General features: G+C 47.6%; 1 protein-coding gene across 4 annotated transcripts in view; it reads left to right on the plus strand.

The window, feature by feature from the left end:
* Positions 1 to 23267, plus strand: part of LOC119396075 (relaxin receptor 1) — a 226969-nt gene that overhangs the window by 177504 nt on the left and 26198 nt on the right. For all 4 annotated transcript variants that reach the window (XM_037663154.2, XM_037663157.2, XM_037663156.2 and 1 more), the window contains 5 exons: positions 1138 to 1209; positions 5134 to 5497; positions 8359 to 8605; positions 20517 to 20744; positions 21980 to 22221. In XM_037663154.2, coding sequence (XP_037519082.1) covers positions 1138 to 1209; positions 5134 to 5497; positions 8359 to 8605; positions 20517 to 20744; positions 21980 to 22221 — 1153 coding nt within the window. The remainder of the gene's footprint in view (positions 1 to 1137; positions 1210 to 5133; positions 5498 to 8358; positions 8606 to 20516; positions 20745 to 21979; positions 22222 to 23267) is intronic.

Raw genomic sequence — 23267 nt, forward strand, 5'->3', positions numbered from 1 at the left:
CCCCGACCGCCCTGCCCTGGCGTCCCTTCATGCGCCTTCAAAACGGGCGAGGCTCTTCATCTTTGTTCGAGGAGCAATGGACAGCAGGCCTCACGCGCGAATGATGTTATCGCATGCGCCCATGCGACGGAGATGGCCGGCTCGTTTCACCTCTGCTTCAGCCGCGTTCTTCGCCGGCGCTTGTGCGCTTTTGCTCGCGGGGAGAACAGGCGATGCCCGGGACGATGTTATCGAGTTGGACTTTATACTGAACATGACGGCGACAGGCAAAAACCCGTCGAGTGTCGATATAATTGTTATCGCAATAAAAATGAAGAAGTAGCCTGGATGCTAGATTACAAGAGACGAAATATAACGTGGTTATAATAAGCAGGCCGAGTGACAATACTCCTCGCCCGCTCGTTTTGAAGGGGATGCAAGCAAACATCATCATTCGGGAGTGAAGGCAGAGCTTCGAGATTAGAAGAGAGGGAGATGAAGATTAAGTGAAAGGCAGGGAGCTTAACCAAAGGAAAGCTATCCGGTTTGCTACCCTGCACCGAGTAAGGGGAGACACGCACAAACACACACACACACACACACACACACACACGCACGCACGCACGCACGCACGCACGCACGCACACACACACACACACACACACACACACACACAAACACACACACACACACACACACACACACACACAAGCACGGGAGTGGCATTCTCGTTCAGCGAGGCTAGTTGACCGCAGATATTTCAGCAGCGTCTTCGCCGCTTTCTTCTACTTGGTTCAGAATACGCGAGCCAATGTTTTCTCTAGGACTGCTCTAAATCATTTTAACAATAATGCTGTGTTTTTTTGTTTTTTTTATACGCGCTTCTTCTTTAATAGAGCCAACGTGTTTATCAACCAGCCTTGTTTGCATAGGTTTCACGGTATCCAGCGAGAACGTGATGAAAAGTGCCGATAGTCTCGCGGAACTAAAGCATGGCTAGGGGAAAAAAAGCTCTGGAATTTAAATATTTGGCGTCTTATAGCGTCGGCATGAAAGAATATTCATGCAAACATAAGTTATCTCCACCGGATCATGTTCTTCGAGCATTTCGAGTAACGAAAGTCCGCCTGTGTTTACCTCTCCTCGTGTTGTGTGCAGGAACCTGAGGAACAACGTATTCCGCACATCCTCTTCAGCTCTGTTCGCCCCTCTTCATAACATCACTCACATGTAAGTGTGACTTCATTTCTAATTGACTGCGCGAAGGAAGCCCTTGTGCGTTTCTTAAAGCGGCTGCCTGACAACACTGTTCCATGCCCACACCACGACATACCGAGACGCCGACTTAAATCAGCGTTCACGGCATTAAACCGCAAACCACTGAGTTTAAGGAAACTTTTGAGCCCGTGGCCAACGAGAGATTTGCAGAAGTGTGCTTTAAAAGCATTGAAAATTTTTCTTGAAGATAGCGGCATTCTCGGCCGTTACTAGCGCACTTAAGCTTCGTTTCGTTTTAACGTCATAGTGTATATTTGTGTGACTGTTGACTTTCTTTCTCTTGGTTATGTTATGTAACGTTTGTTTTCTTCTTTTTTTTTACATCACCCTGTATATACATATGTGTGATTGTTGACCAGGTTGTTTTGACTGTGGTGCGATGTCTTTACGTGATAATTCATCCACATGATTTATCAGCTCTGAACTTCATATAAGGGGACATTATACTTCGTATTTTCGGGGCATCGTAGTGTCATGGTGTTCTTCAAGTTGTATGTTGTATCAACATCTCCTTACGTCATGTCAATAAAAAAAATGTCATATGTATATTGCGTATATGCACGGTGCCCCAGATAACTCTAGCTATAGTTTAAATATATGTCGACGCAATCTATGCCGGCCCGACTGCCTGCGTTTTAAGGACTATTGGACGGAGTGCGTCACAACATTATTGTATTCTGTTTAACTGCTAAATAGGCAATATTTTTTAACTAACTTTCGAAGCAACGAAGCTAGCTGGGCAAAGCAATTTCGAGGAGAGAGCTGTAGATCGGTTTGGAAACGTCCTATTAGATAGTTTCTAACGTTCCATCTATAAGGTGCTAATATTTGTATGTCTACTGCAGATAACCGCGAAGATAACACACACACACACAGATATATATCGGGCAAGCTATCTTTTCGTCCACTTTCTTTCTTCACATTTACCTTACATTTACTACTAAAAACATCCCCTATACTTTCTTTGGCGTTACTGTCTGTTAGTTCTCATTAATATTGTGTATAACAAAAAAAAACGAGCCCTTGAAATTAACACTTCCTTCCTTCATTTATATATATATATATATATATATATATATATATATATATATATATATATATATCAGGTGACCCAGCTTATCTTTAGCCAAGGGTTCAAAAATACAATATTAGAGGCAGGCGAGGCAAATCAGTTGCAAAGTGCTGACAGCCACCTTGCGCACTACAGACATTATTTTTTTAATAAATATTTTGTAACTTAGGGTAGTATAACTAAATTGCTAAATATTGACTTTAGACAAGAAATGCGACTTGCGAAAATCGCGGGCGTCTTCAGAAACTCCTATTGCATTATTTGCGATAAAAAAGTCTCACGTATACCATTCTTTCCAAGCTGCAAAGAAAGCCCGCGAAATACAGAAAAATCCACGTGACTAGCGCATTCACGCGCAGCGAAGGTGCTGCTCTCAGCCGTGGTTTGAGCGAACGAAATTAGCTGCGGCCGTGACTCATCGGCTACGTTGCCGGCTCCGTCGGCTCCGTTGCCGCGGTAGGCCGATAAGTTGGCGGTTGTTTAGTGGCCCGCGTCAGCCAGTTGGCGCGCGTGACGGTGCAAGTTGTAGCGAGCGCATATCTATTGTGCCCGCATAGCAGTGCACAAAACGGCGGGCGGGGTGGGGGGGGGGGGGGAGTGTTACGAAGACGCGTGTGCCTCTTTGCCTCATCTCGCTGGATAGAGGCCTGGAGCCATGGGTGAACAAGAAGCAAGTAGGAGAATATATGAATCACGTCACGCAGCTAGGCGTCACAAGCCAACTTCCTCTTATGCCTCGTGAGGCCTAGCTACCTGTCTACACGGTAGCACTGCGGATACGTCCTCGGAGGTATCAGTGAAAGCACATATGCACTGATATGCGGCCACGATAGAGGCATATTCGTTCCCTGCGCTAATGCAAGTGCATCGGCAACAGATATTGAAGTGTGCTGCTCTATGGCGCACTTCCGGAATCTCTGAGGCGAATCTTTCTGGGGCCTTCGTGCTGGAGCGTAGAGCAACGAATATCAGTTCATCCTCAATCCCACCGCCATCTCGCCTACCGTCTTCGTTTATCGGTTTTAGAAGCTGTCACTCCACCATGAAAAATAATTGAAGAAGTGCGATGTGGGCGAGTTAATTTGCCTACATTTCTCCGAATCTGGAGTGGCAGCACCTAAGTGCCGAAAGAAAGGTAACGCAGGGAAGATGATGAGGCAAACAGGGACGCACACGAACGCTGTGTGCTTTCCTCTTTTCTTTTTTTTTTGTTTTCTTCCCGGCGCTAATTTACTTCAGCATTTACGTGCTTGCTCCCCAAATTCTCATAAATAAATTTACATTGCAAAAGTTTATTTCGTGTTCCACTGAACTTGAATGGAAATCCGCATGTTCCGCAACTCTTGCTGGATTGTATGTTAGTGCGCGTGAATTGTTCGGAGCTGATTCTCATAGCATATCTTTTTTTGTGTGTGTTTTTCTCCTGTTCATGTCCCTCTCAAGTTTTACCTAAATGTATGTACGCGGCGCGCCTTTCTTTATGGGAGTCACCAACCAGCTGCCTCTTCATTCGTACTTGTCATTTGCATACGTGTGCATATTCTCGCATCAAATAATAATAATAATAATAATAATAATAATAATAATAATAATAATAATAATAATAATAATAATAATAATAATAATAGTTTATAACATCTGTGAACTGGCCTTATAATTGAAGAAAAAGTCGGTCTATTGATGCAGGTTCAGAAACCTCCTTCCGTCTGCTTCAAGATTTCCTTTGAACACTTAAAGAGCCGGTACAGCAGGTGTCTTTGTTAAAGCGATGTGATATGCTTATAACGGCTGTTCACCACATTAACAGATCCCACACAGTGCTCCGCATTACCGCATGAACGCGCGAGCATCGTTTGCGTCACCTTGTGCTGAATTCGTGTAACTATACCAGTAAAACCCGGTTATACGTAACAAGCAAAACAGTAGGTTAACGCCAGGCTCGTCGGTGGAAGAAACGATAAAGTAAGTAATTGTTCGTTATTGTAATAACAAGAAATGCTGAAATTTATTATTATTATTATTATTATTATTATTATTATTATTATTATTATTATTATTATTATTATTATTATTATTATTATTATTAATGTTGTTTTTGTTGCTGTTTTTTTGTAGCGATGTCTACATGTCACCTGCGCCTCGAGACCTTCGTTCTCGAGGTGTAGTGTTTACGCTTGTCTTTCGCAAGTGTTTCTTTCTGGTCCTTGTGTTTGGCGTAACATATTCATTCAGTATTTTGTTTGGGTGTTTACGGAACTGTAGATACAAATGAATCGAATTATATATGCTGGTCAGGGGTGGGGGGCGAGTGCAATGGAAATATTGATTAAATGAAGAGAAATATAATAATAGTGACGAGCATCACGCGACAAGCACAACGATTTCAATTTCTAGAATATAGCACTTCATCAGGTGACTTTTTTTTTATTGACATGATGTAAGGAGATGCTGGCGCACAAATGAGGCACCGGCCACTTCTTAGCTCTTAGTGGTGTCTAACATAGAGCACATATGGCTACACATTTCTAAGGACAACTAACCCGCAGTTCATACAATATACAACTTAGCGTAACAGTCACGACATAACACAACAGTCAAAACAATGTACACAATCACATATATGTGAACACAGGGTGACTTATTACAGGCTCGTATAGGTAGTGTACTGCTTGAGTTACGAAAGTCATGCATAGTGCTAAGAGCACCTCATAATGCTATTTAATGAATAAAGACTCTTTGAATTCAAGGCAGAGCTTTGCAAGTGATGGGAAGGTTTCATTCGGTTTTACAACATTCTGACGCAGCTACTTCAGCGACTTCAGCCTGTGCTCTTCCGCTTTGCACGTTCGCGTTTGCGAGCCACGCGGAGACGGCATCAGCAGCCTGGCTCACCTTCTCGACAGCGTAGTTCTCCGCGTGGCCGTGTGGGTGGTGGCGCTGGTTGCCTGCCTCGGGAACCTGCTCGTGCTCGTCGGGAGGCTAGTGCTGCGCGAGCCTAATGCGGTGCACTCGTTTTACATCAAGAACCTTGCACTGGCCGACCTCATCATGGGCGTCTACCTGTTCGTCATCGCCTCGCACGACGTGGCCTTCCGAGGAGAGTACATTCGACACGACTACCGCTGGCGACGCTCCGTGGGCTGCAGCGTATCTGGGTTTCTCTCGACGGTAAGAACACCGCATGTTTTCATTCATTCACTCACTCACTCACTCACTCACTCACTCACTCACTCACTCACTCACTCACTCACTCACTCACTCACTCACTCACTCACTCACTCACTCACTCACTCACTCACTCACTCACTCACTCACTCACTCACTCACTCACTCACTCACTCACTCACTCACTCACTCACTCACTCACTCACTCACTCACTCAACCATCCAATCAATCAGTGAATCAATCAGTCCTTATTAGTAACACAGTAAGACAACACAATACAGGTACATCTTAGTAAAACTTGTTGTTGGGCTAGTTGGTACATGCTTACTGAAATACAAAAATAATATCGGGCCTTTAACGTCCCAAAACCACAATGTGATTATGAGAGACGCCGTAGTGGAGGGCTCCGGAAATTTTGACCACCTGGGTTTCTTTAACGTGCACCTAAATCTAAGTACACGGGTCTCAATGATTTTCGCCTCCATCAAAACTGCAGCCGCCGTGGCCGGGATTCGATCATTGAAATACAAAAAAGGCGCGTACCATCGACGAAGAATTTAAGAGAGAACAGAAAAGGGCGTCACTCGCAACTAACTTTATTCTGAGAACAGCGACATGTATAGTCGTAGCAACCATGCGCACGCAAATCACCTCACATGCTCGTCAACATACACGCGATAAGAATGAAAAAACGACTTTTTTCTCCATGAGCCGCCATGAGTCTTCGTATAAAGTCCAACTTGATAACATCGCTACATGCGTCGTGTGTTCAATGTGCAAGTGAAAGGCATGCGAGGGCTTGCCGGCGATCGTGCTCAAGCGCGGAGGGAACGCGCCCGCCGTCTTTGTCGCGTGAAAGACGCATGGCGGAGTCCCGAAAGGTTCGGAAAAGGTAGGGAAGTTCTGTTAACTTTGGCAGTAACTGCGTACTTTGATCGCCGGGCATGGTCGCCCACGGCCGCGCAAGCCGCATCTATACAGGGATCAGCAAACGGCTAATACCTTTGTACATGTTGTGTTCTCATACCAAGAGAGAGATCATTTCTTTGAAGGCAGAGAGGGTTGTCATACGAAAGTTTGCGTTGAAGCCATAGACAGCATGAAGGGCGCTTCGCTCGCTGCAGCGGCCGCGATTCCTTACGCCAGCGTTTCGTTGAATTGCGCCAGGTCACACGCTATAGAAATGAGCTGGTAGCCCTACTGCGTATAACATTCCAACTTGTTGCCATCGCATTCACACTTCGCCCTTGCTGCGAAACTCTGATTTAGTTTTTTTTTTTCTTTTTTCACAACACCATTCTTTCACTTCATTCTCTCAACTTCTTTCACAACACCATTTTTTTCCACATGCGCTTCCGAACACGCGTAACCAGAATTTCGTGTTTACATTGATTACAGCGCAAGCAGGGCGAAAACGCTTTAATATCTGCACAGTACGGGCTCCCTTCTTCTTGTTCACCTTCAACTGTGGCTCACACCAACGGTGGGGGATTGGCCAAGAATTGACTGGTTTTATAAGATGTTATAGTACTTTAGAAGGGAGGTTACCGTGCGTGTTCATGGTTTTTTTCCTCGTTCTTTGTCCTGCGCGCGCTGTTTTCCAACGCGCAACATCACCGATTCACCCAACACATAGAGTTTCTTACAATAATACCTAGAGGGCAATCTGGCGCTAGTGTCTACGCAGGCCCCTTGAGCGGCGCTTCAACCGCCATGGGAATGATGGGAAGTACAGGCTTCGGATTTGCTTCGAATGGATTAGGTTCTTGAGATTCGCGACGCTCCTTTGCCGAGTGTAAAACAAAGCGATATGAAGTTATTTCCAATCCAAACTTGCTTTATTATTTTGTATGTAAAACTTCTTGCAAAAAGTTTGCGTGACCGTGAGAGAGAACTGAAACCAGGACATATTACCCGAAGGTCGCGGGATCGAATCCCGGCCGCGGCGGCTGCATTTTCGATGGAGGCGAAAATGTTTGAGGCCCGTGTGCTTAGATTTAGGTGCACGTTAAAGAACCCCAGGTGGTCGAAATTTCCGGAGCCCTCCACTACGGCGTCTCTCATAATCAAATCGTGGTTTTGGGACGTTAAACCCCAGATATTATTATTAAACCAGGACATATTTAACCACCAGGGCATGCATTGCTCTGCAATTGTGTTCCAGATTTGGCACCACAATATAATGAATTATTTTCTTTACAACACTTGAAACAAATGCGCTTGTCTTTCCCTCGAATGTACGCATTATCTATTTATAGAAATAACAGTACCGTATTGAGTGAGAAACACTTAACGTATCATCTGCTGCGATGCCAGATGCGTCCGTCCAAGTGGCCTGCCCTCAACGCATGTCTCGTTTTGTTGTGAAGTCGAGTAAGAGGAGCTTGACGGTGCGTCTACTTAGCTTTGCCGTGGTTTTGCAGTCGATTTCAAAAAGTTTTGACGAGTAGCGCTTATCACAAAACGTGAACTCTATCCAATTTCCTGCATTGGCATGGAACGCTACATCTTTGCGCAGCGGTGAGTGCACGACGCTTTGCTAAATCTGTCAAATACGACCTGTAAAGCTGCAACTTAGCAGCAAACCAAGAAACCTAGCGGTGTTCAGCCTCTTCGAACAACAAAGGCACTGCTTGAGGGCTTTGCAACGCACCCCACTGCCCACGCCTCGCAAAGCACGAAACTGAAACTCTAGAAAAAGATTCGTAGACAGTTCGCTAGCTAACGAAATCCAATCGGAAGCCTGTACTTCCCATCATTCCCATGGTGGTTGAACGATCGCAGCGCCAGTTTCCTCTCTAGGTTATTGCATGAAACTCTATGGTCCAACATTTCTGTATTCCTTTTTTTTTCTTTCGTGCAGGTCAGCAGCGAGGCGTCGGTGTTCACCCTGACGGTGATCACGGTCGATCGGTTTGCGTCCATCGTGTACCCGCTGTCACTGAAACGTCGCACCTTTCGCTTCGCGTGGATCTGCATGCTCTGTGTATGGCTGGTGACCCTGCTGCTCGCCGCCGTGCCCATGATGCGACCTGACTACTACGGTGAGGAGTTCTACGGAAGCAACGGCGTCTGCCTGCCTCTGCACATCCACGACCCCGACTCCAAGGGTGAGTGAAACGTGCGAAAGTTTAGACCTGCAGGCGGGTCATGGTTAAGTAGGCTTAGCTGGATTGTTGCTAGGTTAGTCGGTCCGTATCGTTTTACGGACCACAAAACTATGGCCACTTAGCTCAAGACAACAAAATAAGGAGGAGGGGCATAAGTGAGCGCCGAGTTCTTGTCACTGGGCTAGTCTGAAGACACGGATAGCGCTGTCTGTATCTTCGTCTTTTCTTTCGTCCACGTAAAGCTTAGTGCTGTAAGCTTAGTTGAGTGAGAGAGTGTGAACTGGTTCGTAACTGCCCACGTTGAAGCCGCCTCTCTTGAGGGGGGTTCAACAGATGATTTGTAGCTTTGTACGTGTTTTGCTTTCATTCACAAAGTTTCCGTTGAAGCCATAGACCGCACGAAGGTCACTTCACTCGCTGCAGCAGCCGTGTTTGCTAGAGGAGTGAGCTGCTAGCATTTCTTCGTATGACGTTCAATTTATTGCTATCACATTCGTTGCTTTGCCCTTACGTCAAAACTGTGACTTCTTTTAATGCTGCGAACTTTTTCCGTTTCCTCAAATGACCCTCAACTCGAAGCTTATCCTCTACTTCATCAATTTGAGAAAAACGACGACCATCGCCTGAAACAGACGCTGCTACATTTTCCCACCATAGCCCTTGATGAGTACATGAGGCGCAGTGATTATATCTGTACCGAGAGGGGTCGTTGCCTTCGCATTTCTCAAGTGAAGGTTAAATGTAGATTGGAGTAACGTTCTAAAATACGGAGGCTAACTTCATCACACCACCTAACTTGTCGCTGCCCTCGGCTGGTAATGGGTCGCTTAAAATACCGTATCTACGCGATTGCAAGTCGACTCGAATGTAGGTCGACACCCCTCTAATCGCATGGCAAAAAAATCAACTCGTTAGCGCATTTCATAAAGGAAATTTACATAATTGCTCGAATGACTACACTTGCTCACTCGCCATTGTCAAGCCCGCCCTCTTTATGCACTTCGATGCCCAGGCCCTGACCGCCTTGAAGTGCGTCCTCGGCATACTCTCACTGGCCCAACTTTTTCTTATACTGAAGGAAGGAGAGAGCAAAGATTTGAATTATTGTGCACCGTGGGCGTACACATATCTGACACTTCATTTCACCAAGCGTCGAAGCAATAATCGCCGCTCCTTTCGTTGAGGGCACTCAGAAAACGTGCACCGCTACAGTGTGTGTTGTCAAACGTGTCTTTTTTGTTGAGTATGTCCTTGATGTTGTTCGCGCTATAACAAAGTAGACGGCGCCGTACCAGCAAGACCACTTGTCCACCCTAATCCACAATTGCCCGTGTGACGGAAACACCGCGCCCATGTATCTGTAGCTGTCCTCCGCCCCTCTAGTCTGACAATGACAAAATCGAAGTAGGTTCGCACGTGGTAGTGACATACGACGTTTTCACAATCAGGGTGTCGGAACGAAATGTTTTTCGTTTCTGTTTTAGTTTCGCTCCACCGCAAAAAGTTCCGTTCCGTTTCTGTTCCGGAACGAAAGAAAAATATTCCGTAACAGTTCGTAACGGTTTTTTTTGTACGAAAGTTTTGAAGTTAAGGTAATGATAACAGACATTGTATTTGTGACGTAGTCACTTGCCCTCTTCGTGAGAAAGGGGGACAAGGGTAAAACACGTTCTTCAGAGGAGCAGTAGTAACTGTACCACGAATTCCTACCAACTAGCACAAACCAGTATACCCTTCAAAGTCATAGTACTTATTTTCTCAAAAGTCAATAACGATTTTTTTATTGGGCTCAATGCTTTGTGTCAAGGGAGTGAGCTCGATCTCAGAAGCAGCACGCCATTGAGTGTATTCTCTGATGTGCGAGACCGCTGTTCTGATAAAAAGATCGCCAGGCCTGCGCGGAACATGCAGCACAGTCACAGCGAAAGCTGGAAGAGCGGACTTTGTAGAGCCCGTTGTAGAGTCACTTGGAGCAACTAAATACAAGTACACATGCAAGGTACCCACTACGCCATAAATTATCGTAATTTTTCTGAAGTAGCGAAGTTCCCATTATACCATTTTTCATTATTCTTCGGAGAATCGTGGTACCTGCTACACATGTGTGAGGCATTATGCGCACTTTGTGCTGTGGCAGATTGATGATGAAGAAATATGGCTGAGTACATTGCAGTGGGTGGGAAGCAGTGTTGCGTAATGGGCGCCTCCATTCCATTCCAATTCCATTCCGGGCAATGAGAACTTGCCGCTATTTCTTTCCTTTCAATTCCTCGGAATGTAAAAACATAGCCCATTCCCACTCAGGAAATGGCCGGGCAGTTCAATTTCATTCCTGTAATTCCTCAACGCAGGAAAGGCATATTGATAGTTTATCGAGTTATGAATGAACGCCCCATAAAGCCGATGTCATCAGGTGCATTAAGAACTGCGAAAGTACGCAAGACACATTACCAAGTTCGAGGGATAGTAGCTTGGTGACATATCTCGTGCAGTACAACCACCTCACTTATAACCATAGGGGCAGTTCTTCCGCTACCTATAGTATTTGCATGGTCAGCATGTTTGATTAAATGGTGATGTGTTGATATTGTTTAAGCCTAAATGTGTTAATGCTAAAATGATGACATAGCGTATTTTTATGCTGACAAAAGTAATATTCAAGAAGACTAAGCAGTTTTGCCACGCTTCTGAAGCCGTCGTGAATATGGAGAAAGCTAAGATTTGGTTAATGCGGAACACAACCCTCTAGATCTGATGGTATTAGTTGTAACAGTGAACCACTCGGGCACCTTGTGTCATTGCATCGAATACCCCAGAACACTGGGCCGCACTGCTCGTCAATACTCACGCTCGTCAAGCGCGCCTCGCAAGCATGGATGGGGTGAGGAGAAATTTCTCTGATGGCCTGTGCGCAGGTATGCAATGTCTTCTTTATCGCAAAGGTTATTTACGTGTGTCATGTACTGAACTGCTCGTGAAATAAAGATCAGGCTGTGCATAGAGTATTCGTCACATTCGTGTGGGAGTATCAATGGGAACCAACGAGCAGGGGTAATTTGTATCTCCCTTCAGTATCTGCTGGGATAATACATTTGTTTATACACAAACTTATGCCTCGGTTTGTAGTAGGCGTGTTGCTTATGAATGTACCGTGCTTGTGATCAGCCAAGCCATTTTAAAAATACCGCTTTATTGTTAAATTCGAGGCTCTGACTTACTAATGTTTCATGTTTAAAACACAGCACGTAGACGAAAACGCGCTCTATTTTCGGAAAAAGACGTAATTCCATTCTCATTCCATTCTGCCCAAAAGGCGCTTAATTAAATTCCCATTCCATTCCTCCAAGCGTTATCCCCATTCCATTCCCATTTCATTCCGGGGTCGCGAAAATGTGGAATGAATGATTCCCGAGTCATTCTAATGCTGGAGTGGCAACTCCACAACACTGGTGGGAATAATTAAGCCACACTCTTTGCGCAATTAGCATTGTGTGATGACTGGTTATTTTACTCATCTGCCACATTATATTGCATATGTTAACACAATTCCTTGCCCTACATGACGCCTGTATAGAGTATTTTTGCCAATGAGTTACAAGCACCAGCGTGGCACTGTGGTGGAAACTGGACTGCCACGCAGAGGGCGCGGGTTAAAATCTCATCCGATCCTAGAAATTTGTTTCTCATTTCATTTTTTCTTATTTCACGCGATTACAGTCACAGAAACCGGCGGCGGCGGACAACCATCGCGCCAAAATCAGCTGTTGTGATCTCATAACAGCTTTCGCTATAACAAACTTCAGCGCCGACAATGCCCTCTCCACTTTGGCCTGCGTGACAGGCGCTCAAAAGTCCATTTGCGTTAATATAAACACCTCTGGTTGCCACTGTTTTCGTTTCTCGCACAATTTCAACATATCTTTGCTTTGGAATTCCTGCCTGAGGTACGCGGTATGCACATTGCACGAGCTCAGTTGTTCCGCATTTCGAAGTTTTCTCGTGAACAGAAAAACAATTGAAAACATTTCGGTTTCACTCCGGAACGGAATAACAGATAAAGTTTCGGCTACGTTTTCGTTCCGGTCAAAAATATCGGTTTTTGTTTTCATTTTTAGTTTTCGGTTTTCCTTCCGTTCCGATACACTGGTCACAACGCTAAAAAATGTGAGCGTTTTGCCTTACTAGCCAGGGGAACTGAAAGGCAGCGTTACAGCGTTTTGAAGTATTAACATAAATGTAAAAAATCATCACGTGTAAGCAGGCATTCTTAATCCCAGGTCCCCACGTTTCAAGCGTGCTTCCCCGTCGATCTCGATTCGTGAACCTTTGTTTTGAACTGAACGGCGGCGTTTGTAAGGAAAGTGTATGCGATTTTAACGACAAAATATTTCGGTCTCTCCCGCCCCCTTCTGTAACGGGGTACGGCAACGCCCAATTGATGACCAAAAAATATGTACCAATAGTGAAAGCAATGCATTATAAAGGAGGTGTCTAAGTCACGCGACTCCGACTAGCGTATTTATACACTTTCCGCCAGCGCTCGTCAACACAGCTTAATGATACGACTAAGCGATGGTTCATGTCGGCTTGTGCTGAATAATGTATAATGCATCGATGCGATTAGAATTAATAGCGCATCCAGTCGTTTTCCGGTTTGTCGCAAATTTCGTGAGAAGCTAGTCCTCATCCGCGCACTGCTTAAGCGTCTGGGAGGAGTAGATTAAAGAACAAAGCACCTCCCACAAGCTTACTGACAACAGATCCCTTTTTTAAAGAAGGTCAAGCGCACAAAAACGAATACATACAGGGCACTCTGTACGTTCACATCGGAATTGCGCAAAAAAGGACGAAACACGAAAGAAGAAGACGCAAATAAGTGCCGACTAACGACTGAATCTTTACTCCGAGGAACAAGCCAATGTGTGGCTGTTTTTGTCTTTCAAGAACATCGAAATGGAGAAACCGAAACTGTGCTAACTTTCACGGGAGCGTAAAGCCCGCTCAAGTATCTTTAACTTCTTCAAGAGCTGAAATCAAAATGGGGCAATTCCTGATTGCAACGTGAACTCAAAAAGGCAGTTACTGATAAAAAGAGTGAGCCAAATGCTGCACCTGTTTCAATAAAACTGAGCCACATTCATTAAACCAGCCCTGCGTCAACAATTGTGACCAAAACAACCAACATGGTCTCATTCAATGTTTTATTTGTGTCCTCGTTGCTTTGCTATCGTGTTCACGTTCCACAATTAGTTTTTCTAGGGCGAGTTGGCACTTACTAAGGGGCATGATGTTGTAGGGCAAAACTCAAATATAAAGAGTAACCCTCTTATTCAGAAACGCTCCTTCACTTGACCTTGACTTGCCACCGCCTTCAACGCGTTTCGAACACGCTGCGTTTAGGCTGTGCCAAAGCAGCACAAACGCGTTTCGAACGCGCTGTCCAAGGCGGTGGCAAGTCAAGTTCAAGTCGAAGAGCGTTTCTGAATACGGGGGTAAGAGGCCGACTTTCATACTTCTTTTTGCCTTTTAGCGTTTCCTTTCGAGTTTAGCGCTACAGTATCATGTCCTCCTTTCGCTCCAAGACGGTATATTTTAAATACAAGATGTATGAAATGAAGATAATGGGCACCGATCTATTCCTTGAAGAAGAAGAAGTGATCCGAAGCAGCACGGCATAAAACGAGCTCAGAAGAAGAAGAGCTGGAGCACTTTTCAAGGCCTAGATGCCAAGAACAAAAAAACGCTGCCGACAATCCAGAATACCGCCCCTATTTCCAGGAAGGACCACTTGCTCTTTAAGTCTAGTCATCGCCATTACGCGCATGCGACGGAAGACGGCACCGACAGAAGCATAAGGAGGATATTAATTTCATCGCAAAATATTGCTATACCGTACACTCGAAACGTCTTAGACTTCTTTTACGAGCTAATTCAAGTCCAAATGAAATGTTCCAATCTACAAGAGCCAAACACAAAGTTTACTCCTGTATACCGACGATAGTGGGCTATATAGATTTTAGCTGCAATATAGATTCGGGGTATTTAGGGGACAGGAACACACTGACAAAAAATTGTTGGAGCAGGCCCGACCGCCCCGCCACGGTGGTCTAGTGGTTATGGCGCTCGACTGCTGACCCGCAGGTCGCGGGATCGAATCCCGGCCGCGGCGGCTGCATTTTCGATGGAGGCGAAGATGTTTGAGGCCCGTGTACTTAGCTTTAGGTGCACGTTAAAGAACCCCAGGTGGTCGAAATTTCCGGAGCCCTCCACTACGGCGTCTCTCATAATCATATCGTGGTTTTGGGACGTTAAACCCCAGATATTATTATCAGGCCCGACCATATTGACAGTAGTAAAAAAGTGAGTTTTTCTCAGTTTCAGTTTAAGTGCATTTCATTCTTAAAAGAAACGCCACATTTAAAAGAAAACCATACAGAGACTGCGCAAGAGGTGCGGGAGAGAGGGAGATAATGAAGGCGAGGGGACCTAAATGCGCAAGTCCATCGACACACCACGCGTTGCACACCCTTCAAACAAGTCCAACATCCTGTATCTCTTTCTCATGCAATGTCACGAAGGGCGCACTGAAGCACAACTGCGACTGTTTGCGGGTATGCGCAGCCGCAGCAAGCTCACGTGCCCTTTGATTTCTGTGTGTAAACGAAATAGAAGCATCACCAAAGAGCGGGGAGCACCCACCTGCGAGCACCAACAGCTTCGCTTAGACACAGAAATAAAAAAAAAACACGTGATCTTGTCGAGGCTGCGCATACCCACAAGCAGTCGCAGTTGTCCGTCAGTATGCCCTCTGTGACAACGCATGAGAAGGAGATACAGTATCTTCGACTTGTTTGAAGAGTGTCCAACGTGCACAGGTGTGTCGATGACTTTACTTATTTGGGTCCCCTCGCATTCATTCTCTCGCTCTATCCTGCATCTCTTGCGCATTCTCTGTATGTAGTCGCTGTTCCACTATGAACCATTACCAACTGGCCGAGCTTACCACGTTTCTGTACTGTGTACGTCTTCTTTTCGCTGTGCCTCACAAAAATATTACCGTGCCAACTAGCTCGAATCCAGACGCTTGATCAGTCTTGCTTTTATGCTCTGTGTTTCTCGGAGAACCATTACGTGACATAAAAATCACAGCATATCCATGGGGTGAATGATGAGCGGCGTGAAGCTCCGAAGGGAATCATCGGTAAACCGTGAAACTCTTCCGTGAAATTCGCCCAGTACATCATATAAAGATTGTGAAACACCGTGTACATAATAAACATCAAACTTTTATTGTACTGTTGGTTTACGTGGTCCCTTCATTATCACCGCTTTGTGATCGATGAAATGCAAGGAAAGTGTCCGCTCCCGAGTTTGCGTGTCTCGCTGCTATTTCTCTTTTTGGTATAAATGAAATGCCGGCGCAAATACGAACATGTTCTGTTATCTCAAAGCTCGAAGAGCGTGGAGTGACGAGCATTATATATATATATATATATATATATATATATATTGTAGAGGAACGAGACAGGGAAATAGACACAACGCCTGTTCACTAGGCCGGCTGTTCTATTCTGACCTCGTTCTTCTCTTCCTCGCGCATCCTGCTCTCGCGCCAGAGCCCCGTTGTCGTTCTTCGTCATTACACTCGGCCACGACTGCGAGCGGCCGCAGCTGCCGACAGTGTCTCTGGTGGGCGGCACTGGCTGCATCGAGGTGGCCGATCTCGGCCACGCAGTGCCTTGGTTTCATGAGGTGCCAAACGTAGTTCAGGCGGGCGGCATTGACTGTGTCGCGGTGGTCGGTGTTGTATACGCCGTGACTTGTCCTGCTGAGCTGCCAAACATTCTGATGGACGACACTGGCTGTACCGGGGTGGTCGCTGCAGGTCTCTTCCACGCTGTGAATGCATATGGTCACCTGTAGAATATGGAGCTAGCATGTGGTACTGGCTGATGCGGAGTTGTCGCATCGGTTGCAGATCATGTCTATCCCGTCGCAGTTGGGAAGACGTTGCAGCGAATCTGGGCTGCAGTGCCACGACAGTCCACACTGAGCGGGGACGTCTACGCCGTTCGCTGTGCGTGAAGGGGCGACGGGTTGTTCCACTAGACATCTGTGACATCGCAGAGCAGAGCTCACGTACTGGCTTGTGAGGCAAGTCGTGCTCTTGCGGTATCGCTGATGTCGTACTGGTGAACGAGCTGGTGGTTCTTGACAATGTGCGACGTGCGGTCAAGCCATCCTGGTCAAACCCATTGTAATCAGGTGCAAACATGGGTTGCACCGGTCGGTTCTCGATTACATCGTCCCCAGGCGGCATGGGCATAGGCATTTCAGGTTCTTTTATGGAGACGGCACTTGGCAATTGGCGAGAGTCATCCCACTCGGCAAATGACTGCGGCGACGTCCGGGGATTATGTGACTCCTGGCTGTTGGCCAAACTGGGAGTGGTGGCTATTGCATCGTCTCCGGCTTGTAGCGAGGGAGGTGAAGTCGTCACACAGTAGGCCGACGCCTCCAGGCACTCTAGCACTGGCCAACTTGGAGGCCGGCTCGCCGGCTGCTGTGGCTCGGAGACGGTCTTGGTCTGTGTCAATGGTCGTTGTGGGGTAGGTATCGACGCGGAGTCTGACACCTCTGGGAAGGAGGACACCTTGCGGCTAGTGTGGACGACTGCCGCAGGGCACTCCGTAAAGCTGTCCGTGGAGCAGCTAGAGGGCACAGCTGTACCAGGGGGGCGCTGCGCCTCGCGAGCTCTATGTCCGCTGGAGGGCAGGTTGTTGAACGCCTGAGCTGCAGCCCCGAGGTGGAACCCCTCCTGAGCTCCATCCTCGGTAACGGTCAGATTGGCTTCGGTGGTCGCATAGAAGTTGGAGGGTGTCCGGCCAAAAGCAGCAATGAGCTTGAAGCTCCACTCCGCCCAGGACTGCTGCCGCACGCCTTCGAATCTACGCCACGCCGCGGCAGCATGCCGAAGGCGGTCAACGGCCACGCACCATTTCCGTTGGTCCGTCCACGCTTGGCGAGCTCCAAGAGCGTTGACGGTGGCCACCCAATGGTCGGCGTCGTCCTGGAAGCCGCGGAACTCCGGCAGTTCGCAGGCAGCCGGTGATGGTGATACGGCAGCCGAAACTCCGGAGCATGACGACGCCAAGCAGCCTAGTTGGTATGAGAGCTCCGTGAGGGCATTCAAGAGCTTTCTGCGGCTCTCGGGTGAGGTCTCTTCCTGGTCTTGTGAGGCAGCTTCAGCTAAAAGGGCATCCATTGTGCACAATGAAGGTATAGCGGCCGGACACATCTCGGAGCACCGCGCTATCCAGCCGTTAATCTCGTCGCGGAGGTGTGCGATGGCACAGAACAGCTCCGCGGCGCTGTCGGATGAGGCGCAGAAAGCGCGAGGACTCACGTCCGCGGAGTATGCGGCGGTAGCAATACGTCCGACGGCAACTTCCACGTCCAAAGAAGCCTGAACGGCGTCCCTTGGATGCTCCCGCGTTGGGACAGTCCTGGGCACGGGATGCATGTCACGGGAAGCGTATGCGACGTTCCCAGACGACAGGAGCCTGTGCGGATTCACAGACGATGGTGGTAGCATGGTTCCTGGCAGGTCGTACGCTGGAACCACCGCAGAGGCATGGACGCCGTCCGCGGATGATTCGATGCGTAGCGGCAGCAGAGGTCGAGTCGTGGAGTGCATGATCGAGGAATCGTGGACGGCGTTCCTTGGATGGAGCGACCCGTGCTGCCGACGACCCTCGAGGGCAGGTGGCTTCAGCTCCAAGGTTCGATTCGCGTCGTAGGCTGCGCCATTGTAGAGGAACGAGACAGGGAAATAGACACAACGCCTGTTCACTAGGCCGGCTGTTCTATTCTGACCTCGTTCTTCTCTTCCTCGCGCATCCTGCTCTCGCGCCAGAGCCCCGTTGTCGTTCTTCGTCATTACAATATATATATATATATATATATATATATATATATATATATATATGTATATATATATATGTATATAAGTGTATACACCTATATATATACATATATATATATATGTATATATATAGGTGTATACACTTGCTTCGCACTCGTTTTCGTGAATATTTCACCGGACCTAGAAACCCTTTGTTGTTCTGATATATATATATATATATATATATATGTATGTGTGTGTGCGATGGAGAGTGGTGGAATAAAAATGTGGAAGGGCAGCGCTCCCACCTTTTATTCCCCCACAATGCGTCATTTATCCATACGCAGCCTTCAAATAAAAACAGCGCTCGGCGACCTCAAAGCATTCCACCGTAAAGCTTTCGTTCGCTCGTTTCAACGTGGCAGTTGCTATGATAACGGGCTCTTCGATGTTTCCCAACACTCGGCGTTATCGAGCGGCGGAAGTCATCATAAAGTACGTACACGCGGAAGAAAGAGAGGTGCATTGTGCAAAGAATGTCGTGTTTACGTAACGATTTTCGCAATCTGCCGCCTGACAGAAACACCGACGCTGCCGGCTTCGAAGGCTTGCGATGTCTTCCCGTGTTCTCGCTTGAGCTTTCCTGCCCGAGCTACCTGTACAACGTTACGCTCGCGTTTCGTTTGATTTTTGCTGAGACGTCCACCACCGTCGTGCCACACTTTTCTTATCGGCGTAAAGTTGAAAGTTGCACGAGTTGGTGATAGCTCATGTTTACGTGGGAAGCAGCGCACTTAGACAAGGCACGAAAAGGAACAAAGAAAGACAGGACGACCGCTGCTCTCGCAACTGAGCCAGCCGCGTCGCTAGTTGCGAGAGCAGCGGTCGTCCTGTCTTTCTTGGTTCCTTGCCGTGCCTTGTGTAAGTGCGCTGCTTCCCACGTAAACATTCTTATCGACGTGCTTATATTGAACTCCACTGTTTTACATTTAATAATGAGTATGCATGATAAGTACATGCATAAAGAAAGACGAAAGCTTGCACTCGGCCGCGCAAGACTTGAGACACAGCCCTCCCCCCCTTCCGGTAGTCTGGACCGTGGCGTAGAGCTCGCACACGCGCAGCATTTCACTCACGGTGATCGGCAATATCTTCTCGTCGTCCCTTGTTCTCCGTTTCCGTGACCGCGTATTCTGGATCTGCTCGTCGCTGCCGTTCTCGTACAGCGCCAAGCCTCGCTTCACGATGTGCTACTTCTTCTTCGGGAGTACGTATACTTTCTTTGCGCGTCTCATGGCTGTACCTGATCGAGCGGGCGGAAGCGCGGCATAACTCGGTTGCGCGAGGTGTCCCCGTCGCTGGGCGTGGCTTATCGATATCAGCTGCGTGGTTGTCGCTACTGCGCATGCGCGGTTCGGCATGACGTCACGAGGATATGCCAGGCGTTTCGTGTCACGAGGTTATCTCAGGCCTTCGTGTCACGTCACGAGGTTATGCCAGGCTTTTCGTGAAACGCGCACGTTCTAATGGCGGCTTAAAGAGCGTCGCTCTTAAGAGAGAGGGAGCAGCTCAAGGTTGTTGTTGATCATCTTCTAAATGAAGAAAGGGAATTGATTAAGTGACCCATGTTTGTTCGACACAACGAAGTGAAGCCGATGGATATCCAATACAAGGAAATGAAAGCGCACTGTATTTGGAATTTATTGAAATGCAGTAATTGTAACATATATGCGGGCGAAAAAGAAATCACTAAGCTGCCGCTGATAGGAGCCGCGCCCGCAACTTCCACAAGGAACTCCACGCAAACGAGGATTCAGGTATTCGTGCAGGTATTCGTGAAATGTGTCTGAGGAGGAGTTGGTGCCTAGGTATGGCTCCGGGTACTTCTCTTCTCTTACTTAATAATTTGCATCATGAAGTTACCAATAACCATAAAGCAATGCAGAATTTACGCACGAAAATGTCCATTCACAACAGCAATGTTCCCATCTCCTTGCTTCTTCGCAGGCTGGGAGTACTCGGCGTTCGTGTTCTGTATTGTGAACAGCGTGGCGTTTGCGTTCATCGCTTACGCCTACCTGACCATGTTCGTCACAATCACGCATTCCAAGGTGGGCCTACGCTCCACGCAGCAGCTGCAGGATCGAGCCATCGCCAAGCGATTCGCCTTCATCGTGGGCACCGACTTTCTATGCTGGATGCCGATCGTATTCATCAAGATCATCGCCATAGCCGGTACGGGCGCACGCAACGACTTCCTTGCTCATAAATTTATGAAATTAACTGTGCAGTCTTAAAATAGCCCATGTAATGTACAATCGCGCTCAATATATCTTGCAACGCAGGAGAGCGGGGCCTCACGAGTTTAAAGATTTTGCATTCTTTCCACTAGCCCATATTTCTACAACCAAGCGCCGTTCTCTCCCTGGGGGACGTTCCCAAATAAGAAAATAATATTAAGTTACAGAAATGAAGCAAGTTGAAGCCATGCGCAATCATTAAACTCGTGAGGCCACGCGCGCCCGTGTCGCAAGTCATTTTCAGTGCGGCTGTACGTCATAACGATGTACGTAGTTTTTAGATATTGATCATAACAAGAAAATTTGAATCCGTAGATGTATAGCCCTATTTAAACTACCCCGAAAGCATGCTGGTTGCTGGCTCTGTTCTCTGTGCAACCACGCAGTAAAACGAGAAACCGTACGCAATTATCCTCCGCTGAACAAGTATTTCTGATACAAAGCCCCAATTACTTTCGTAAAGCAAAGCTCTTTACTCCTGCTTTCTTTGTGCTTATGGCTTGGAGTACTTGATTGGTCGATATCTCACCAGTAACGATATCTCACGAGATTAGTATTTCACTATCTACGTTATAAGGCCACACTTGCTAGCGAAAATAAAAAAACTCACTTCCGCAATCCAATATAGGAACAGACATTGCCTGATAATAGAAAAGGTTGTGCGTATTAGCTCGCACCCAGTGAACGATTTCAGTGCAAAAAAATCGGCCTTACCAGCTAGACACGCGTCGGTGCCTCGTGTTGCCCATTCAGACTTGCGACTTGCACCGTTCGCGCAACCATTTGCGACTTGTGACCAAAAAGCGACTGAAGGCTGCCGGTGTTCACAGCTGCATGCCATTTATAGCTGTCGCCACACAGAATTTATGTCTGCTCACGTATGACTCGCATTGCCATTGCCCCGTAAAATAGGCTGACGTCCTGTTCCAGCGCATCTGATTGGTTCAGAGGCTTGCGACTGAAAAATCGAGCATCGAACGACTGAGCTAAGGCAGTCGTTTTGCGACCAAAGCTGCCATTTGCGACCAGTCGCTTCGCGACTACCTTGGTCGCGCGAGCGGTGCCAGTCGCAGGTGTGAACGAGACTTCACAACAATTCAAACTGCGACGACTCCCCCAAAATTCAAGCCCCATTTCTCTTGTCTCCTAAATGGCTGATTCGCTTTGCAGGAACAAAGATCGACGAGACGCTGTACGCGTGGGTTGCAGTGTTTCTGCTGCCGGTGAACTCGGCGTTGAACCCCGTTCTGTACACGCTCACCACGCGAATGTTCAAGCAGCAGCTGAACCGGTTCCTGGACAACTTGCGCCAGTGCGAGCGAACCCCTTCGCACCGACAGTCCGGCCAGTCGTGGTCGTCCGTGCCCACGGTTCGGGGCCAAAAGAAGACGCTTGTGACTTCGCTATCCGACGTAAGTTCCCTTACTTCAATCACTCGCTGTTCATTCCAACAGGACTGGGGTCTCAAACACGCGACCCGCGGACCTTTCGATAGCAGCCCGGCCAGCAAACGGCTGTCTTCGTGCCATATATTTTAGGAGCGAAGCTCCTTGGGCCCGCACCTCGCCGTCGCCGTTGAAGCTCCCTTCTCGTAGGCATCGCTTTGGGTTGCAGTGGCCGGTGATTTAAGAGGAAGTGTTTAGGCCTTCAGCGGCCTGGTTCTAGCGCACCAGAAATTCGAGGTTAAAAGAAATAAGCTCTGTGCGCAACTGGTTATAATGTAGCAAGGTGCATGTTTGGGCTAGTTGGTACTCCATTTGAACAGCTAAATAGCGCGAACTTCAGGGACGACAGACAGGAGAATGCGACACACACAAGCGCAAATATAAAGCAAATAAACGCGTAGGTTTCGAATTTGCGGGCCATACAGCGCAGGACGACGACGTGGTAAATTGGAGGCGGGAGGAAACTGCATCCACAGGGGCCACCATGTTGACTTTTTTCCGGCGCTGTCGTCTGCTCGACCAACGCCCCCTCTAGAAAGACGCCTGCCGCGTGAGCCAAAAACCTCCTTCCCTACCCTTTCCCTCCTTCACCGTTTCTAATGAGGGCAGTAGCTGGCGATCCTTGCGGTTTCCGCTTGCAACACATATTTGCGCATGCGCACGTTACCCCCCTCGACGTCACACCACGCCAGCCCTATTGAAAACAATAGGGTAGTACGTGGCGCCATCTATCGACAAGTGACCACAACTCAAGGGAGGACGGCTACAAAAGCGACGCCGCAGGCACCTTTCTAGAGGAGGCGTTGGCTCGTCATGCCCACCGCGTGGGCGCAGACGCTATGGGGACGCCGAGCAGACGGCGTGGCGCGGATGGAGACGTATTGAGCAGAGCTGCCAAAGGCCACGGTACGGGGAAGGCCATGGTGCGGTGGCGCCATCTAGTTTTGATTGAACAAGTCAGCTGCGGAAAATTGTCTATAGGACTAATGCGTGATTTCGCTTAGTTCGGCGAA

The sequence above is a fragment of the Rhipicephalus sanguineus genome, chromosome 6, assembly GCF_013339695.2.
Source record: "Rhipicephalus sanguineus isolate Rsan-2018 chromosome 6, BIME_Rsan_1.4, whole genome shotgun sequence".
NCBI classification, from domain to species: Eukaryota; Metazoa; Arthropoda; class Arachnida; order Ixodida; family Ixodidae; genus Rhipicephalus; species Rhipicephalus sanguineus.